This window comes from Thamnophis sirtalis, unplaced genomic scaffold (assembly GCF_051295495.1).
Source record: "Thamnophis sirtalis isolate CommonGarterSnake01/CBP01778 unplaced genomic scaffold, rThaSir2_p1.2 scaffold_11, whole genome shotgun sequence".
Lineage (NCBI taxonomy): Eukaryota > Metazoa > Chordata > Lepidosauria > Squamata > Natricidae > Thamnophis > Thamnophis sirtalis.
In genome coordinates, this window is record NW_028261391.1 from 4,950,933 (window position 1) to 4,973,239 (window position 22,307).

Genomic DNA, 22,307 nt, shown 5'->3' on the forward strand with positions numbered 1-22,307 from the left:
CAGGTGCTGCAAGAAAGTTGGCATACTCTCTGAATTCCATAAGATGGCATTCTTTAATTGAAGAGACCTGGAGTATCCCAACATTGTCAGTAACCTTGGAAACTAGGTGGCCCCTCAAACAACCTGACCACGTGGCCTTGAGTTCAACCTCCATTTCTCTCCATGTATAAACGTGCATGACTTATAATATTACGCAATTGTAATAGCTTTCTCATATTTTAAAACAATAATAATTGTAGGAGATCTTGCACGATAAAATCTCCGTCTCAACCTAAATCGTAATTGCAAAATTAATATTGATGAAATTTGTAAGAAAGCCATATGACTTCTACATATTCATGATTAATTCTTCATTTGCTGTTATGTATAAGATCTTAGCAGTGCTTTTGCAATGATTAATGTTAAGATTCTTAATTTAGTTATGGCTCTTTGTATTTCTGTGAATTTAGCCTGTTTGGTTAAGAAATGAACCAGCATACTGTAGCCTGTGCAAAATTAGAAAATATATACCTAACCCATTTTTTTTTGCCTTGCATAGTACAATGAAGCATAAGTTGATGAAACTGCTAGGACCTGTCATGGGAAAAAACGAATTATGAGCATAGCTGCACTTAATAACAATTGAACGGACAGCACACCACAAAAGTCTCACTTTAGGATTCAGAGGTTTATTAGAATTTAAAGCATAGCAAGCATAAGTTTGCTATGTAGGCATTTACATCAAAAGGGATGGCATGAGACCGATTGGCCACCTCCCATTATTAAACTTTGTCTTTTATACCTTAAGACCACAAATCAGATGATTTTTGGAATCTGTCCATACTGTCATAGCAACAGGGTCAGTTTTCCATTCCTTTAACCTCAATGTTACAACATGGTTATTTTTACATGTACTTTAGGCGCACATGTCCTATGTGCCTATGCCTATGACATCTTGGCAGCTGAGCAACTGCCAGTATAGCAAAGCACAATTATGACATACTTAAAGGTCACAATTTCAGGCCCTTCAGCTTAATGGCTAAGACGCGGAGCTTGTAGATCAGAAGGTCGGCAGTTTGGTGGCTCGAATCCCTAGCGCCGTGTAACGGAGTGAGTTCCCGTTACTTGTCCCAGCTTCTGCCAACCTAGCAGTTCGAAAGGACGTAAAAATGCAAATAGAAAAATAGGGACCACCTTTGGTGGGAAGCAGTGGTGGGTTGCTCTTACCGTCGCTACCGCGTGTGCGGTGCGCCTTTTGGCATAAAAACAGCCAATAGAGCACGGGCAGGTGGGCGGGCCAAACGAGCCATCATACCGGTATGCTTTCTCCCTATCATCTTTCTATCTGAGCTTTGAATAATTTTATCCAATTCGTGTGGTTCTGTTTTGATGTTATATAATTTAGTATCATTATTGTAGTTAGTTTTGATTTGAAGGTAAGTTAGCCAGTCAACTTTCATGTTCTGTTCTGCCAATTCTTCAATTATTTTTAAATTTCCCTGTCTATCAATTAAGTCTCTGTACAGGAAGGAGAGGGGAGGCTTAGCATTACCAAATTGGGATTTATATGCATCAGCAGTAATAATAACATGGGTGAAGGACTGGATAGAGCTAAAGAATAAAAGAATTTTGACCTTAGAAGGCCATGATTTGCAAGCAGGCTGGCATAGATTCCTATGGGATGATAAAAATAAAACACACAAATACTTTCAAAATCATTTAATCAGAAGAGCGTTATTGCAAAAATGGCTCAAAAAAAAAAAAAAATCCACTATGTGAAAATCCTGAATTGGCTATCACCGACAGAAAGGACGACTCACCCAAATTTTATAGATTTGAACAAAATGCTAAGATATAGCAGCATTAATTTTTTTAATCCATAGTTCTACCATTTTAAAATGCCTGTATTTTTAAAGAATAAATGGTTTCCTCTTTAAATCTCCTTCCAGTTGCTAATCACTTAATCACTTTCCAAACTGCTTGTTTGCCATTAAACAGATAGCTCTAAGTCAGTAGTTCCTCCGTCTTTCTTTGGAGTTAAAAATTTGAATAGAAAGAATTCTCTCACTCAGTTCACACACTGTTCACCAAGGACCGCTCCTGTACTGTGCTTAGATGGTCATCTGCTGTCCAGGCTTTATGGAAGCGATCTTAGGCTACTGCTTCTTCCCGTCGTGGCATAGAGGTGGAAAAAGCCCTGGGTTTTGGCAGGAGAGTTGTGTTCTTTCCTGTGACCTCACAGGGCGGTCCTCCTTTGCTTTGCCACCCCCACAATACTTCTCCTGAAGTATAAAATGGAAGAGGAAATTGTGAAAGAACAAATGATAAAATGGGCACAGAACTTTGGCTATAATATTGAATTAGACAAATGGGAAAAATTTGGGGGAACAAACTTAAAAATGACATTGTCAGTTGCATACAAGAAAAACCAGTACAAAATGTTTTACAGATGGCACCTGGCACCAAGAAGGTTAGCTAAAATCTTAACAAATACCTCCCCAAAATGTTGGAAATGCGAATCAATACACAGAACATATTACCATTTATGGTGGACCTGTGAGGAGGCTAAAATTTTTTGGAAAAGGATCAAAAATTGGCTGGAGGCAATAACAGGGGTTAAAATAGAATGGAAATCAGAAGTTTTTTTAATTAGGAATAATCTCTGCGAAATACAAAAAAGAAATCCAGTATTTAATACTACATATAATTACGGCGGCAAGGATTACCTTTGCCTAGAAATGGAAAAACAAATTAATTCCAAGCAAAGATGAAACAATAAGAAAGGTTATGGATTACGCTGAAATGGATAAACTAATTAAAGAAATCCAGGGAAAAGAAGAATCGGAATTCTACCAGATATGGGATAAATGGTATAGGTGGATGGAGGAAAGAAACAAGAATCAATGAAGGAATATAACAAAACTCAAAAATAATAGTTATGAGTAAAATAAGAGGGTTAAGAATGGTGAAATCCAAATGAAATACAATAGAAAGGGGAATAATATAAGGTGAGCGGTATCGATTGATAATTGCTATTAGAAAGAACAGGAGGCTCCTGTTCATATTGTATTGTGTAAATGTGGTGTACGTCTAAGTTTTGTGTGTGTGTATTTTACATGTTTGTTAATTTTAAAAATTTAAATAAAAAAAATAAAAAAAATGCTGCTTTTTCATTCGAATTTGAAAATGCTGGAATTATTTACTTACAAAACCTATTCTGCTTTTATAACCAGTTTTATAATCAAAATGACGATCGATTCATTAAAATGAAATTTAAGTGGAGAATGCCACCTACTGACAAAAGGGAAAACTACAAATTTGGAAATACCTATATGTAAATATCCATGGGATTACCTTTAATTACCCCATGACTTCTGGAGACCTAAATATGAAAATGAGGAAATTTAATTAAAGAGACATTTGAGTGGAAATGGTGCATCTTGTACACTGAAAACTGCCCCAAATGGGGGTGTTTTTGCCCTCCCCAGCCCTCAGGAGCACTCTGCAGGCCTCCCAAACCGTCTGCGTGCACTATTTTTGCAAAGAATGGGCCTGTTTTTGGCCTCCCAAACCCCCCGCATGTCATGTTTTTGCCCTCCCCAGCCCCCAGGAACACTCTGCAGGCCTCCCAAACCCTCTGTGTGCCCTATTTTTGTGAAATTTGGGAGACCTGCAGAATGCTCCCAGGTCCCAGGGAGGGCAAAAACTTTTTGTTTCTTTTTTACCTCTTTGAAATCTTGGTGCATCTTATACTCTGGTGCATCTTAAAGTCCAAAAAATACGATACCTCATGCAAAAAAAAAAGGAAAAAAATAGTGGCTGTAAAATGTATGAACGGTCTGAAATAAAACTTGTGGTTGGTGACCAGGACTGTGTGTTTCTGTATATGTCAGCTGCATCCAAGGCCCATCCGGTTTTGGCAATGACTCGGTACTTTGGAACACAAGGGGCATTTCAGAGAAAATTAATATTTATTTATATTCTAGAGTTGAACGGACAGTTTCTTATCCTTTTGGGTTATTTTTAATGTTCAGAAATGGTTGTCTTGTCCTAGGTGAGTAATATGTTCAAACCCATTCCCAAAACTGGGATATAATATGGGGAAAAATAGTATTCATGTTAATGTATTTTTTCATCCTCCTTATTCCTTTCTTTTATTTTTAATTGTCTGAGCCAAGCCCCCATGATTTTATAATGGTTGATTGATTGATGTATTCATTCATTTTTCAATTCAATTTAGAAGCCACTCTTAACTTTATTTTTACATATATACAGCATTTTGGGCTGAATTTTAGTGAAGAACGTTGTTTTTTAGCTGCACACAATACATATATGGAACACAAAGATTTTATAGTGAGTGAATTAAGCAGAGAAAAGACAATGGCCCAATTCAAGTGTTCTTATGAAATTTTGTACATTGTGCATTAAAATGCCTTCTAGTGCACTGCCATAAAATGGCTTCTACTGTACAGTACAACTCAGTGGATTTGCCATGCTAATGGCTTCACAGTACTCCACAAAGGGGCTCCTTCTGGTAAGGGGGAAAATCCAACATTAGAAATACATTTGGTCCAGACATTTTCCCCCTATAAATAAATACCCGGACAACACCGTGTTATTAGTTAGTTGTACTATAAAAATTGATGCCAGCTAAACCTCAGGTTATGTTCTTCCAATTTTAACATTCTTCTGTTTCCATGTTTGTCATACAATACTCAGTTTCCCAGCTCCAGCAGAATCTTTTCAAGCTCTTCACCAAGGCCTAATTTATTTATTTGTTTGTTTATATTCTACCTTTATTATTTTTATTGTATTTCATTTATGAAATTTGTTGGCTGCCCATCTTACCATAAGGTAATTGTGGTATTTTTTAATAAATAACTTAAGGTAGCAAACATTGCTACCTTAATACCACTTCCTGCATTTATCCCCCACCCCACCCTGACCACAATCCATGCAGATATATCCTGCTTTTGTCCTCAAGAATTCCCATGGCATTCTCATCTGCCATCTTCAGTGTGTCTGAATGGGGCAGTAATTTTTGTAACCAATGTCCTATGCTAAGAATCTGCTTCAGGAACATTGATGTACATTGCTGCTATTGATGTACTTTGAAGAACTCTTGGATTGAGAAGCTTTGTATTGCTTTTTGGAGCTTGGCTTTAAGTCCGTAACAGGAGGTCACATTTCTGTCTCTTTGAAGAACTCCATCCCAAGATTTCAATGTCTGACAGAAGGGGATCCAACATTTCCCTTCATTAGAGCAATGTTATCAACCAACATCTGAGGAGACATAGAACATCAGAAATGAGATCAGGATTAAACTCCATGAAGACTGTTCCAGATTCTATCCAGAGAGCAGCATTAGGAATGCATCTGCCCTAGACTTCCCCAAAAAGCACGAGGCAGAGTCCTGGTCCAGACAAAACCCCTTTTATTAAAAAAAAAAGGTGAATTCTTCTCATTTACATTCAGCAAGGCAAAGTCTTTCAAAGGAATATTTATGACTACAGACCTTATCTATATGCGAATGGAGATTGAAGGAGTTGAGAGGAAGGAGAAAATCAAGGAAGTTGTGCTTCCATTGAGTTAATGAGACCCTCAAAGTGACAGTCAGAAGTTGAAAAAACAAGGGAGGATGAACGTGGTAGTGCAAGCCAAAATGAATGGTAAGAACAGGGAAAAGCACAGTGAATGATATTGGTGTAAGCCAGATTGAGTTTGGTTTTCTTTCCTTTTACCCACTGTCTCTATTTTCCGTGCCTTACTGCTACCCACATTTTTGTGCATATTTTGGAATATGGCTCAGTTTCAAAGGGAATATCATATAGCAATAGCACTTAGACTTATATACCGCTTCACAGTGCTTTTATAGCCCTCTCTTAAGTGGTTTACCGAATCAGCATGTTGCCCCCAATAATCTGGGTCCTCATTTTACTGACCTCAGAAGGATTGAAGGCTGAGTCAACCTTAAGCCTGGTGAGATTTGATCTGTTGGCAGCCAGTGATCAGCAGATGTAGCCTGCAGTACTTCACTCTAACCACTGTGCCACCATGGTTCTTACCCTCTTATGTAGGATATGCCTAACTGTATAAGGTGTGTATTTATAATTTTACATAAAACCCATTCAGAACGCGGTAGAACTTCTTGAAACTGAGGATAACGACTTAAGAACGATTCTCATTCCCTCAACTTCATAATCTATTAGTCAGCTGAGATTGCCTTGTGGGAAATTGTGGCAGCATATAAACTAGTTTACAATTCCTATTTGTTTTCCCAATATCCTTTCAGCCCTTGATCTAAGACAGGGATGTCAAACTTGTGGCACACGGGCCGGATGCATCATGTGCTGGCCACCCCCACCCCCAGTTTAGTGAAGGAAAAAGTCGCGATACGTCACATGATAACATGACACTGCAAGTTTGACACCCCTGATCTAAGAGAGCATTGACACAGTTTAATTTCCTCATTAGCCCCTTCTCATTGGTCTGTTGCCACCACAGGTAGTGAATGTGTAAAACCTATGTTTTTATTGCCAAGTGTGGGTACAAAAATGAAAACACACAAGGTGTGCTGGGAGATAGCTGTGATGAAGGTGTGCTGGGAGGTAGCTGTCAACCTCTAGAAAGCCAACCTTGGAAGAGAACCATGTGCAAAGGAATTTGCAAGAGCCCCTTTCTGGCTGCTTCTATTGTGATGAATTGATACGTGGAAGAGCACAAATCTTGTAAGGCAGGCAATGCACAGTCAATCCTATGATGGTTTTTTGACTGAGTTTTTTCTCGCCTTCTGGTGGCTGGAACCTAAATTCCCTCAGCAGACTGGTGAACATAATGAAAGTCTCAATCTTTGCAAGGAGTTCCCCCAGGCAGACCCGAGCTCCTGTAGAGAAAATAAAAGTAGGAAACCGTTAGTTACCCAATCTTTGCTACAAACATGAGCTCCTGAATAGAAAATACAGGAAAGGTGGAAATCAGTAATAATTTGTTCCTTCTATTTATTAACAAGGGGAAAATGCAATTTTTTCCTTTCCTTTTTAAACCCAGTCCCAGCTCTAACTAAATATTACCTGCTCCAAAAGGAAGAAATGCATCATTGGGCACAAAATTTCCTTCTTTGTCCAAAAAATGATTGGGGTTGAACTCCTCAGGGGTCTCCCAATGTTCGGGATCAAAGAGAACAGAACGCAGGTCTGGGGTGAGAATGGCTCCCTATTAAAAAAAGAAAGAAAATGATTGGTGATTTCCCCCCCATTTTTCATTCTAAATCAGATAACTTTCCTCCTGATGAGATGGTAGACAACTTGAAAGTTGTCAACTCACAGTTCCTACCTGAAGAACAGGTGGTACCTGTGGCCAATCGCACATATTCCTAGATGGGAAAGCCTTGGTGATGGCCATTCATGCTTCCCTTTGTCACACCCCATTTGGATTTTGCAATACATCCTGTGTGGGCTCACACATCCTGTGTGCACCTGAACATCTCTAAGTGGCAGCTGTTCCAGAATGCAGTGGCACAGATAGTTTGAGAGTGCATCATAACATGCACATGTTATAACATTCCTCCATGAGTTGTTCTGGCTACCTATAAGCATCTGGGTGCAATTCAAGATTTTTGGACACACAGCACAAGTTATGTCTGCTAGTTCAACTATATACATGCCTCCACTGTTGGGGGGGGGGCTTGTAATAGCTTTATGTCCAGGATTCAGATGCTCCCGATGCCATTTTCCCTTAAAAAGATCTTAAAGTCCTGTGGCATTGAGGTGGAAATATTAAATAAGTCTGACTTGTGAAGTTTGAGTAACAAATGTAAATTTGTAATAGCTTTGGTGCCACAATTGGTCTATTGCCATTAAAGTTATAGTTCTCTTTAATTTTTGTTGTTTTTATTCATTATTCTTTTTTTGGCATTTTAACATATTGTTAACTACTCACAACTGTGAGAACAAGAATACTAGATATGCAGTTTGCATATATAAATAAATAAAGAAGATATTTTGAAATATACCCCCAAGGGACCTGAGGAACTTTTGCAGAAAGGGCTAATGGACCAGATGACTGCCATCTTTTCCTTTGGATCTTTGGCCTGCCACACTTTCCATTATTCCACCATGCATTTTCTATCGTGGGAAAATGGGAGGGAGGATTGTACGGAGTTAGATGGTATGTAGCCATAACAAAATTCTTTCTAGAAACCCAAGGTCATCTTTTGTCTTTGCACCTCTACATCTGACTGGAACTGGATGGGTGGAAGCTGCCAACATGGCAGTGGATAATTGGACCATGTGATGGACTTGTGGGTATGGGGGGCAAGATCTTGAACTTTCAACTAGGTGGAAAACCAAGAAGCCTCCAGATTCGGGTTTTCCCAGATGTGCCAACAGTAAATTGGAACTTTGAGCAATGCTTTGCCTTGCATTCTGATTTACTTTTGGATGTTATTTGGAACCCTGACGTTAACCTGAATCTGACACCTTTCCTTTCCTGCCCTTCACACAACTGTCAGTATCTATCATCCATCCCGTTCCTCCCACCATCACAACTGATATAGTTTCGTGGATGAGAGACAAAATGTTTTGCTTTTTCTTCCTCTAGGAAAAAAAAACAACAGTCCAGTTACCTTTGGAAAAAAACACTTTCGAGTTATAGTTGCCAAGTTTCAAAACCTATCAGAGCTGCCATCATATGCTTGAGTTTCACATTTGTTAGCTGTCAGTCTGCCATGAACTATGGGAAAGAGGGACCAGACTGTGTGGGGCAGATGGGGGGAAAGCTACCAACTCATTGTACTCATCGTCCTAGACAATTTATTGACAGTCAAGTTACACAGGTATGAGAGTAAACAAAAGTCACTAATATCTACTGCTAACATTTCAGGTCTTCTCAGCAATTCTCAAACCTCTGAAACCATATTTTGGATAATAAGTTTTATAATATAGTATGTTTTCTGGCTATATGCACTGTGGGTGGCGTCGTGGTTAGAATGCAATACTGCAGGCTACATCTGTTTACTGCCAGCAGTTTGGCACTTCGATCCTAACCGGTTCAAGGTTCACTCAGCTTTCCAACCTTCTGAGGTTGGTAAAATGAGGAAACAGATTGTTGCAGGCAATAAGTGTAAGTGCTATTGCCACATATTAAATACAATACAATACAATAGCAGAGTTGGAAGGGACCTTGGAGGTCTTCCAGTCCAACCCCCTGCCTAGGCAGGAAACCTTATACCATTTCAGACAAATGGCTATCCAACATCTTCTTAAAGACTTCCAGTGTTGGGGCATTCACAACCTCTGGAGGCAAGGAGTTCCACTGATTATTTGTTCTAACTGTCAGGAAATTTCTCCTCAGTTCTAAGTTGCTTCTCTCCTTGATTAGTTTCCACCCATTGCTTCTTGTTCTACCCTCAGGTGCCTTGGAGAATAGTTTGACTCCCTCTTCTTTGTGGCAACCCCTGAGATATTGGAAGACTGCTATCATATCTCCCCTAGTCCTTCTTTTAATCAAACTAGACATCCCCAGTTCCTGCAACCGTTCTTCATATGTTTTAGCCTCCACTCCCCTAATCTACTTTGTTGCTCTTCTCTGCACTCTTTCCAGAGTCTCCACATCTTTTCTGCATCGTGGTGACTAAAACTGAATGCAGGATTCCAAGTGTGGCCTTACCAAGGCCTTATAAAGTTGTATTAACACTTCACGTGATCTTGATTCTAACCCTCTGTTGATGCAGCCTAGAACTGTGTTGGCTTTTTTGGCAGCTGCTGCCCACAGCTGGCTCCTATTTAAATGGTTTTCCACTAGGTCTCCAAGATCCCTCTCCCAGTTACTACTGTTGAGCAAGGTACCACCTATTCTGTACCTGTGCATAACAGACCACATTTGTTATGGTATATATTACATTGGAACCAGTAATAGAGTTTTGAGACTTGGTAATAAAGTTTCTAGGGAAATATATAACAAATAGAGGTTTGTTTATTGTCCAGAATCTCTTAAGTTTTTTTTTGGGGGGGGGGAATGTGCCAAATTTGTAGTGGGGAACAGCTGGTTCTTTCAGCCAAAAATCCCCCCCCCATGAGCCCAGAAGGAATCACGTGACTGCTGAGGGCCAATAGAAAAAGAAGGGGAGCGATTCTGTCAGGTTTTGGCGGGAAGAATTCTGGTTGTCTTTGTGAGGGAGCTGACAGTAATTCTGTTAACCCAGGCAAGGTTGAAAATTATTTGGCTAGAATTGCTTTGGGATTTTATTTTTTTATTTGGCACTTAAACTGTGTGTTGCGTGTGGAAACATATTTCCTTGGGCTGCCTTTAATAAAGTTGATTTTTGTTTAAGTCCTGGAATTCACTGGCAGCCTTCCAGTGCCTGGGCCATTTTGAGCAACTGACTCTTCAAAATGTCTCCTTAGTTTCACAGAAATAGAGGAAAACGGATGGCAGAAAAAGATCTAGGGGCCCCTTGAGGTTTTTGTTTGTTTGTTTGTTTACTATTTTAATTATTGTTTTTTTTAAATAGTGATTTTATTTTATTATTTATTCTTTTTATGTTAATTATTTTTATTTGTTATTTTTGTCAGATTTATTTTATTTTGGTTTGTCACGCACGTATGAGAAAACAAGTATGAGTATGACTATAACGTATAAACATATTAATATAAGCAGATATATGTATATACATAAGAAATGAGTACAAATTGATGGGAACAGTAGGACAGGGATGGTAGGCATGCTGTGAGTTTATGCATGCCCCCTTACAGACCTCTTAGGAATGGGGTGAGGTCCATGGTAGACAGTTTAAGGTTAAAATTTTGGGGATAGGTTAAAGTTATGGGAGTGATGATGGGCAGGGGTTTATCCCAAGCACATTTAAACGTTCATGTTTTCCTTCTTTATTTATTTAGCTCCAGGACAGGTTGACAATATTCCCTTAATATATATATACTGCATATAGGCTGAAATAAAGATTGTATATAGACTTGTATTCATTCATTCATTCGCAGCCTGGAGAACATTATTTTCTGTCCATGCTATGTTTTCCTGACCTGTAATACTGTAGGTTGTGCATATGGACAATGAAATATTCTGGGATTCTGATTTTCTATGCATACTCTGCCTCCCCCCCCCTCAATTATCCATTATGCTTCAATAATAGTGTCTTGTGTGCCTAAGGGTTTTCTTTCTTTTAAAATCATAGTTTTAGTTAAGGTTTACACTTACAAAAATAAAAAAATGATACAAACTAAGAAAAATATTTAAAAAATTTAAAAGTGCAGAGAATTTTTTTAAAAAAATGAATGAAAGGACTCCCTGCCAGGCCTGCTCAAATGTTTCTGCAGCCTGCTGAAGTATTTCAGCTACCCACCATGGACAGAGGGGAGATGCTTCAGCAGGCTGCAAGGTTGAAGCTGAAATTGTTTGGCAGATGGCACTTTCACTTCATCCCCTTAATGAACCAGGACAGGTTGACAATGTCCCCAGAGGGTTAGTGGGGAAGGGGAAAAAACTGGTTTATAACAAAAAGGGGGCAGCAGATAAGGGGGCTATTTACCAGCAATTCTTCATCCTCAGATACAAGTTATCTCAGAACCAAAATACCTCAGAGGGGTGGGTTGATTTGACCCTGATGGTCCCTTCCTTATTACACAAGTAAATATTTGATTGGCTATTGTTAACTATATAATTGTCATACTAATAGATGGTTGAAAATACCCAAGTGTTTTATTTCAAAACAGATTTTTTTTCTTTTTATAAATTTGCCAGGGAGCCTATGGTCCTTCTCATGAAATGAGAAAAAAAAATCCTACATGAAGATGCAGCCCCTCCAGAACCTCAGTAAGGTAAAAATTCTTTACCTTGGGAATGAGAAAATTACCCAGATAGACATCCTTCACACATTGTCTTGGTAAGCCAAATAATAAGATATATTTGTTTCGGACGATCTCGTGAATGACAGCATTGGTGTAGGGCACTTTCTTTCGGTCTTGATAACAGATTGAGTGAGATGAACCCAAAACTTCTTTTATTTCTTTGTAGACTTTATCTGAGGAAAGGAGTAAGAAAGGTAGCTTTATTGAATGCCTTGCAATTTGTCTTGGAAAATAAATGAGACAAATCTTGGAAATGTTTCCAACTGAAAGAAAATCATATGATTGCTGTGTGAAAAACACAAATTGTAAATAATTTGTATGAAAAGTGCAATGAAAGAAATAAAAATAAATGCTACTTTTTTCGTGTTCTTTCCTTTGATGGAAAGGAAATTACAAATGTTGCAAGAATGTTGGAAATGTATCGGTAAGTTTGTATCAGGTACGTCAATGTGAAAATAACTATAACAAAGTTAAGATAGCAGGATTTGACAGGAAAAATGAAATAAGCTAGTTACAGATAAAGGTAAACAACCTGCAGCAAGTAAAATAATTTTGTGATATTAGCAAAATGTTTATAATTTGCATGAAAATTGCAGTGAAACAAATACAAATAAATGCTATTTTTTAGTGTTCTTTCCTTTGATGAAAAGGAAATCACAAATATTGCAAGAATGTTGAAAATGTAAGTTTGTATCAGATACATCAATGTGAAAATAATAATAACACAATTAAGATAGGATTTGACAGGAAAAATGAAATAAGCAATTGCTAGTTATAGGTAAAGGCAAAAACCCTGGAGTAAGTAAATTAATTTTGTGATGTTAGCAGAATGTTTACTATTTATTTATGTACGCATTTATGTAAACAATGTATATGGCTTTCCCTCTCAAGAAATTAAATACAAAAAATTGTAGGCAAAATAATAACAGATGAAATCAACCTACCAAAAAAATTGAATTGATTGATTGTTTATGTATAAGGTGACCAGATTTTCAGATTGATAAAGAGGGACACCATTAACGGGGGGGGGGGTCTTGATTAAAAATTTTATTTTTTGTCAAAAGGTCACAAAAGGCGATTACATGACCCCAGGACACTGAAACCATCATAAACACGAATATGTTGCCAAACAACAAAATTTGGATCACATGACCATGAGGATGCTGCAACAGTCGCTAAGTGTGAAAAATAGTAGCTAAGTGTGAAAAATGGTCACAGTCACTTTTTTCAATGCCATTGTAACTTTGATCACTAAATGAACTGTTTGAAAGCTAAGGCTAGCTTGCATTATAATGCCTTATGCTAGCTTACATTTTCAAGAGAGAGAAGCTAAACTCCTAAACACACAAGGAATTTGTCTTTGGTGAATATGCTCTCAGTGTAGATAAAAAAAAATAGAATACATTCATCAAGAATCATAAGCTACAACACTTAGTGATAGTCACTAAAGCCTGGAGAATTGTTCCCTCTGTGCTTCTTTAAAACAGTATATGTTAGAATAGAATAACAGAGTTGGAAGGCACCTTGGAGATCTTCTAGTCCAACCCCCTGCTTAGGAAGGAAACCCTACACCATTTCAGACAAATGGTTATCTAACATCTTTTTAAAAACTTCCAGTGTTGGAAGGTTCACAACTTCTCTCCTTGATTAGTTTCCACCCATTGCTTCTTGTTCTACCCTCACATGCCTTGGAGAATAGTTTGACTCCCTCTTCTTTGTGGCAACCCCTGAGATATAGGAACACTGCTATCATGTCTCTCCTAGTCCTTCTTTTCATTAAACTAGACATACCTAGTTCCAGAAACAGTTCCTCATATGTTTTGGCCTCCAGTCCCCTAATCATCTTTGTTGCTCTTCTGACTTGTGACTGTTTTTCTCCTGCACCATCCTCATGACCACCTGGTCAAAATTTGCTTGGCACTTGGCATGTGTTCATGATAGTTGCAGTACCCAGGATTATGCAATCACCATTTGTCACTTTCCCAGCTGGTTTCCAACAAGCAAAGTGACCGGGAAAAGCCAAACTTGCTAAATGACTGTATGGTTCACTTAACAATTGCAGTGACTCACTTAAGAACTTTGGAAAGAAAGGTCATGAAATGAGGAACCATCTTGCTTCGCAATGGAAATTTTAGGGTCAATTGTAAATCGAGGTTTAGCTGTACAGTATATGGAAATAATCCCAGTCCCTTAAAATTGAAGTGTGCTTGCCTTGCATTCTAAACAAGAAAATATCCAACCATTTTTTTCTTAAATATTTTAAGCAAATGTTGTACAAAATCTCCCAATGCAATAAGCTTAACACTGTATCCTGAAGTGCTGGAATATAAAAACTGTCTTGTTCACATAGTATATGAAAACAGCAATGAATTTAAATGTATGAATTTAAAACTAAGTTTGGAGCTATTGTTTATTAGCCAATGTTGCACTCTATTTTATACAAAATGCTTCCGTATCAGAAAACACCCATGTTCTTCTATTCCAGACACCTGTAATGACACCAAAGGACAGCTATTTGTCTATGACCTTCTATAACAAATTAATGGCTTTATACAGAGATACAATAATATCAACACCCAACTCTGCTCACTGGGTAGTTTCAGATAACTGCTATTTGAGGAGAAGTTTTAGAAGTTACTTGCAATCTTGTGGCGAGTTTGCTGTTTAATCTGCTAGTTTTGCAAAAGGAGAAACTACACAGCCATAAAAATTATTCCTGTTGCTCAATGCAGCTGTGCTGAGCTGCTTTCCTGGCATGATTTGGAAGAGATTTGGTCACAGTAGATCAAATATGGATAAGAGAGCCAGTTTGCCTAGTAGTGGTTCAGGTACCAGACAAGAAATCAGGAGTTTCTAGTCCCATTTTAGGCCTGAAAACCTGCTTGGATGAAATGAGGCCAGTCACTCTTTTTTTCCCTTTTTTCCTTCCTTCCTCCTTTCCTTCCTTCCTTCCTTCCTTCCTTCCTTCCTTCCTTCCTTCCTTCCTCCCTCCCTCCCTCCCTCCCTCCCTTCCTTCCTTCCTCCTTTCCTTCCTTCTTTTCCTTCCTTCCTTCTTTCCTTCCCTCTTTCTTTCCTTTCCTTCCTTCTTTCCTTCCTTCCCTAACTTTCTCCCCCCCTCCCTTTCTCTGTTGTGGGGAGTCAGAAGGAGCATTAGATCTGCTCACCTCCTTAAAAGTGGGATTTTTTTAAAATGTTTTTTTAAAAAGTGATTTCAGCCGGGATGCCTTTAGTACTCGCCCCATCCGTCCTCCCATCCTCCTTCCAAAAAGTTGATTTAAAAAGACAGCGATCCGCGCCCACTTCTCCAGCATTCCTGATTCAGGGGCAGAGTCTGAGACAGGTGTCTGGGCACGCCCTGTTCCCCCCTCAAGGCTTCACGTTAAAGCCAAAAAGGACCTCCACAGAGATGGCTCTGGGAAGGCAGGGCAGGGACGGGACACTGGAGAGCAGCTTTCGCCTACAGCCTTGGGGGGAGGGGGGTGTTTGCAACCCTGCCCTGCTTGGTGCCCCTCGTTGCTTGAAATGGGGTGCTTTGTTTGGGGGAGGGATGCAGGAGCTCCAAATAAGAGGCGGGCTCAGCCTCCGCTGGGATGGAGCAAGCAGAAGGAAAGGCAAGAGCGGGGGGGGGATGGGACTTTGCTGGTGGTTGCAAAGCAGCCTTCCCTCGATTGCCTTCCCCCAACGCCCCCCAACCCTTTCAAAAGCCACCCCCATCGCCAGCCTCTCCCAACCGGATCCCCGCCTGCCTCCCCTCGGCTCACCCAGACCAGGTTGCTAACAGCGGCTTGCACGGCATGGCTGCAGGGAGAGCAGTGCCCGACAGAAGCAGGCAAAAAAAAAAAAAAACTTCTGACAGCTGAGCCGCTTGGCCCGGGACTGAGCCTCCTCCTTGCTGCGCTGCCGCCGGCGGAAATCCACCGCTCTCCCTGCAGAAAAATGCCACGCATCGGCGTGCACACGCGCAGGAGGGGAGGAAGGGAAACCACTGCCCTCTAAAGGGTACATCGGGAACGACACTTCAGAGAAATAAAAACTTTTTTTTTAATGGCGCCCTTTTTAAAATTGATTTTCTTTCTTTTGGAAAATCGGGACTTTTTGAGCACGCTGCGGGACACAGGACAAATTATTAAAAATCGTGACTGTCCTGCAAAAAGCGGGATGTCCGGTCACCTTATTTATGTGCCATCAAGCTGATAGTGACTGCTAATGATCATATGCACAGATTTTATTCATGATGATCTGTCCCATTAGGTCTTCCAATGGTACATCCAACACCACTGTAACTGAATCCATCCATCTTACTACTAGTCTTCCTCTTCTCTTTCCTTCCACCTTTCTCAGCATTAGACCATCTCCAAAGAACTACGTAGATCTTTGCATATTGTGTATAACAATTAAACCCTGGTCATTTGGGCCTTGAATAAGAATGCTGGTTTGATTTGTTCAATCAGCTATTTGTTTGTTTCCTGGCTGTCCATGTATATTCGAGAGTCTTCTCCAACACCAAAGTTCAAAAGCAGTAATACTGATGTGTGATCAGCATACTTCAGGTTATTGATATTTCTTCCTCCAATTTTAAAACTGTGTCCCACATCTTCCAACCTGAGTTCCCTTAATATATATACTGCATATAGGCTGAAATAAAGATTGTATAGACTTGTATTCATTCATTGATTCACAGTCTAGAGAGCATTATCTTCTGTCCATGCTATGTTTTCCTGACCTGTAATACTGTAGGTTGTGCATATGGACAATGAAATATTCTGGGATTCGGATTTTTCTATGCATACTCTGCCTCCCCCCCCCTCAATTATCCATTATGCTTCAACAATAGTGTCTTGTGTGCCTAAGGGTTTTCTTTCTTTTTAAATCATAATTTTAATTAAGGTTTACATTTACAAAAATAAAAAAATGATACAAACTAAGAAAAGTATTAAAAAATTTAAAAGTGCAGAGAATTTTTTTTAAAAAATGAATGAAAGGGCTGCCTGCCAGGCCTGCTCAAATGTTTCTGCAGCCTGCTGAAGTATTTCAGCTACCCACCATGGACAGAGGGGAGATGCTTCAGCAGGCTGCAAGGTTGAAGCTGAAATTGTTTGGCAGATGGCACTTTCACTTCATCCCCTTAATGAACCAGGAGATAACAACCACAACTGATACTGCCAGGATCAATGTGGCCATTGAACAATACAGTCATATGAGCATCTTGCTTAATACTGCTTTGCATGATGACTGAGATTTCGATCCCTTTTGTGGTTATAAGCTGAGAAGTACCTGTATTAGAAACCAACTTAGTATGACAATATTGAAGTATTCTAATCTATAACAATAGCCTCATTTTACTGTTAGCAATGCAGTAGTTTATCTCACCTTGGACATCCAGATGATTTGCCATTACCAGCAATGCCCATTTAAGAGAAGCTGAAGTTGTGTCTGTCCCAGCAATAAAGAGGTCAAAAATGTAATGAATCAAATTGTCTTCATTATAGGTAGAACTGGGATGATCCTTGCTCTGTGTTTAACATGGTGAAACGGCATTTAAAAACATGTTTATTTCATTGCTCATACTTTCCAAATTTTACTTCTCTAAAATGATTAAGATTGAATCTCTTAAATCTAGTGCCTGTGAATGATGATATTCTAGTTTTCTTTTGGATATCAAATATGCATATTCGTTGTCAGGGTTTGTTGCAGAAATTATATCCAGAAAGCACACAACTGATTCAGCAGGATTCATTAACTTCTTTATATACATGAATAAATGTACAATACCAACAGCAGATTCTTCCAATGTAATAGAGAGGAGAGATTGGTTTCCAGTTCCAATTCAGAGAACAGACTAGATTAGTTCTCTTGCACAGACTCAGAGCTACATAGATAAGCCAAGCCCAAGCTTTGAGCCATCTGGCATGACTCTTAGTCACCAAATAGTTCCCATTTGCTGACCCAGTTGCCATGCCTATACATTGGCTGACCTTGTTACCATGTCCTATTCCAGCCAGTCCCCAATGGCTGACCTGTTGCTATGTCCTCTTCCAGTTCATGAATATTCTGACATTAGTTCTCCTTTTGCTTGCTTCATGTTGTTTAACCAGTTAGCAAGCCAGAATGGACAAGTCTTCCTATTGCATAACTGCTAACAAGATTTCAGGGCCTTGGAGAAGGAACTTGGTGAAAGGGTTAATTGTAAACAAGGCAGTGGGAAATATGGAAACATGTAGATGAATCTACAAATGACACCCTCAGTCATACATAGGAAGGGTGATTTGTAGAATCTGCAGCTGAAGTGGGGAGAGGAGTTAAGAAACTGGGTAGCCTAAAATCCCTGAATGGGAGGAAGTGATGGAAAACTGACACCCCTCTCCAAACCCTGAAGTGCTTATCTGATGGTTCTGTAGCAAGGGCAATTATTCTTATGAGATTCTTGTAAATAGGTGAATAGCAATAAACATATTGCTCTGATCAATTATCAGCATTATTCTGTTTTTTTGCACTGTGGCACTGGGGCAATGATTTCCCCATCAATCAATATTCCCATATAATGTGAATACTTACTTTTTCCATTTGAAACAAATAGAAATCAATAAAATCCTGTGGCTCATGCAGATTCTGATTCTCCTTATGGTGTTTAACCTGCTTCCTCGCAAATGAAATAATTCTCTTACATGCAGATTTGACAGTTTGGTGAGGACCTGGTAGGTATTTCATGATATGTGGGAAAACTTCATAGAGCTGCAGGAAAGACAAAGCAAATCTAGTTTGTTGTTATTGTTAGTTGCAACTTGGGGAGCTGTTTCAAATGGATAGTGAGCCAACTTCTAAGGATTAGCATAGTGGTGAAATTCATTTTTTTTTACTACTGGTTCTGTGGGCATGGTTTGGTGGCTGTGGCAGGGGAAGGATACTGAAAAATCTCCATTCCCACCCCACTCTGGGGCCAGTCAGAGGTGGTATTTGCCGGTTCTCCGAACTACTCAAAATTTCCAGTACCGGTTCTCCAGAACCTGTCAGAACCTGCTGAATTAGCAATTCACCCGTATTTCCATGACTCTAACTACATGAAATTTTGCTTTTTGGTAGATCCAGTCAATCCACAAGAGAAATCTATTGTCTTTCTTAACAATAGATTCTCACTGTAATCAGTTATGTAAATATATATGTGTCTACATACACAGAATTTCTACACCTGCCTCTCCATGTATGCTGAAATTACACAACTCAAAATTTCAGTTTATGACCCCAACACATCTTGATGGCCTCTCCCTGGAGAAAACATTGCCAATAGTTTCTTCTGTCAACAACCTCATGATGATACATTCTTTCTTATTTTCTCCTTTACTCCAAAACACCCAACTTTTAGCTTAAAGATTAACCAAATTGATAATATTCATCATTTATATTGCATCAAAATTCAAAATGAATGAGAAAATATGATTTTTAAAATGTGAATTTCTGTTAATATGGTAAGTTTTGAATTCACTGATTAAGCTGGGTAGAGAAAAGTCAGAACATTGGCAAAATATTAATACTCACACCATGACATACGGTGCCTCCAAATTTTAAGGTAACCCTGACTGCTTCTATCAACTCTGAGAAGTCTTTGTCATCAACAGAAAACCTATATCCAAAAGCTGCAGCACAGATAATGTTGCAGATTGAATTTGTGATGGGTACTGCTGGATCAAATGGCTGACCTGAAAATGAAAGAATCTCTATTAATTTTCATATTAATCCTGTAAATACCAAAAATGGGATGCTCTGATTGAGCTTGCTTGAAATAAACAAAAGGACTTGGAATGATTTTTTACTGTCTATTATATAACCTGGCTGTATAATAGGCAATAATTAGTATATAGCCTAACTGTTGAGAATGCAACTTTAATACATTGTGGCATAACTAGCAAATTTGGAAAAATAACTTCGAATAATATCTCCATCAGAAATTCCTTGGCTGCCAATAACTTTTTTGGGGGGATTATTCAGGAATACCTCTTCTGTTTTGGTTTATCTATTATGTGCTTGAAGAGGGAGTGATATATCTTAAAAACAGAATGAGATTTATTTATTTTGGGGTCACATTGATGGTAAGCTGCTTGTGAACTGTATGTATTTGGTCATGAGAGAATCTTAAAAATAATATATTTGAAGCATCTATAAAATACAGTGCTAGATGAACAACCATATTTTTTCTGGACAAAAGGACATTTGAAATAAGAAAACGTGCTCTGGACCACACAATTAACTGTTACACCACAAAACTGTTAGTTTTAAAATGTTGGAATCATCTAACACACTTTCTATGTTTGTATACACTCTAATGACAGAAAGTGAAGAGGAACTAAAATGCCTCTTGATGCAGGTGAAGGGGGAGAATGCAAAAGGCTTGAAACTCAACATTAAGAAAACTAAGATCATGGCATCTGGCCCTCTCAATTCATAGCAAATAGATGTGGAAAAAATGGAGGTAGTGACAGATTTTATTTTCCTGGGCTCCAAGATCACCGCAGATGGGACTGCTGTCAAGAAAGTAAAAGACAGTTGCTCCTGGGGAGGAAAGCTATGGCAAATCTAGACAGCATACCAAAAAGCTGAGATATCACCCTGCCAACAAAAGTGTGCATAGTCAAGGCTACGGTTTTCCCAGTTGCGATGTATGGCTGTGAATGTTGGACCATAAGGAAGGCTGAGTGCAAAGAATGGAGGCCTTTGAACTTTGGTGTTGGAGAATGCCTGTGAGTCCCTTGGACTACAAGGCGATCCAACCGGTCAGTCCTAGAGGAGATCAACCCTGACTGCTCTTTAGAAGGCCAGATCCTGAAGAGGAAACTCAAAGCCTTTGGCCACCTAATGAGAAGGAAGGAAGCCAAAGAATGGAGGCCTTTGAACTCTGGTGCTGGAGAAGACTCCTGCATTGAGTCCCTTGGACTGCAAGGCCATCCAACTGGTCAATCCTAGAGGAGATCAACCCTGGCTGCTCTTTAGAAGGCCAGATCCTGGAGAGGAAACTCAAATGCTTTGGCCACCTAAGGAGAAGGAAGGACTCCCTGGAGAAGAGCCTCATGCTAGGAACGATGGAGGGCAAAAGAAGAAGGGGACGACAGAGAATGAGGTGGCTGGATGGAGTCACCGAAGCAGTTGGCATGAGCTTAAATGGACTCTAGAGGATGGCAGAGGACAGGAAAGCCTGGAGGAACGTTGTTCATGGGGTCACGATGTATCGGACATAACTTCACAACTAACAACAAATACACACATAAATTTAAATATTATGGAGAGATTAGCACAACACTTATAAGTTTGACTGAATAATTTTCGTTTAAGCATGTTGCATGAAACACAACGTTCATTGTATGCTTTTTCCTTTTCTTTCAGAGGGGAAACCTTTGACAATTACTATTACGTTTTGCAGGTTTTTGCAACCAAGAGTTTCAAAAATCTTGCAGGGTTAAATAAATATCGCAGTATACGGCAATTTCTTTAAAATCTTATGTCATATGTTTCTCTCTCTCCTCCTCCTCCCTCCCTCCTCCCCTAGTCCTTTGACTAGCCTCCTTATATCTTTTGAAGCCAATAATTTCACAAATTTTTACAAGATTTCATGGCTTTATTAGTTGTCAAAATATTATATTAAATCTCAGAAGAACTTCCACTGATAGCAACTATTTCTTTCCTCAAAAATATCAGTCTATAAAACAGAAAAGTTGGAAGGCTTAGTGACACAATAGAAAGTGCTGAGCATAGGCATAAGTGAACAGTGATAGAATATTGGAAGATTTTTGCAGACAAGATTCAAACCACCATCATCTGAAATGATCACTTACTCTTTGTACTTGTAAAGAATTCCACCAGCTGCCGGGCTTCCTCTTGGATTTGAGTTTCCAAACCCTTTTTCCCTAGTCCCAGCTTCCTCATGGTAACAACTCCAAAGCGTCTTTGCTGCATCCAGACATGACCTTTTGAGAAGGCAACACCTGTAGCCATCAAAGAACAATCAGAAATCATTGCTCACTAAAACGAATAGGAAGGTATTAGGGTTGAAATCAAACTTATACTCTAAATCAAACCCTGTTTGTTGGCCATATTGGTTTTGAGTGGTACTATATAACAAGGACATTTCAGCTAGGTGGCTAACATGCTGAGCTTATCGATCAGAAAGGTCAGCAATTCAGTGGTTCAAATCCCTAGCACTGCATAACGGAGTGAGCTCCTGTTACTTGTCCCAGCTTCTGCTAACCTAGCAGTTCAAAAGCATGTAAAAATGCAAGTAGAAAAAATAGGAACCACCTTTGGTAGGAAGGTAACAGCATTCCATGCACCTTTGGCGTTTATAGTCATGCTGGCCACATATCCACGGAGAACATCTTCGGACAGCGCAGGCCCTTCGGCTTTGAAACGAAGATGAGCACCATCCCCTAGAGTCGGGAACGACTAGCACATATGTGCAAGGAAAACCTTTACCTTTACCTA

General features: G+C 39.3%; 1 protein-coding gene across 1 annotated transcript in view; it reads right to left on the bottom strand.

Moving 5' to 3' along the window:
- Positions 1–6,668: 6,668 nt before the first annotated feature.
- The window catches only part of LOC106544662 (cytochrome P450 2J2-like), a 26,127-nt gene continuing 10,488 nt past the window's right edge, over positions 6,669–22,307 (bottom strand). Inside the window, exons 3-9 of the mRNA XM_087726097.1 lie at positions 21,662–21,811; positions 19,374–19,534; positions 18,396–18,572; positions 17,211–17,352; positions 11,826–12,013; positions 7,050–7,191; positions 6,669–6,862 (exon numbers count right to left, since the gene is read on the bottom strand). Of these exons, the coding sequence (XP_087582223.1) occupies positions 6,669–6,862; positions 7,050–7,191; positions 11,826–12,013; positions 17,211–17,352; positions 18,396–18,572; positions 19,374–19,534; positions 21,662–21,811 (1,154 nt within the window). The remainder of the gene's footprint in view (positions 6,863–7,049; positions 7,192–11,825; positions 12,014–17,210; positions 17,353–18,395; positions 18,573–19,373; positions 19,535–21,661; positions 21,812–22,307) is intronic.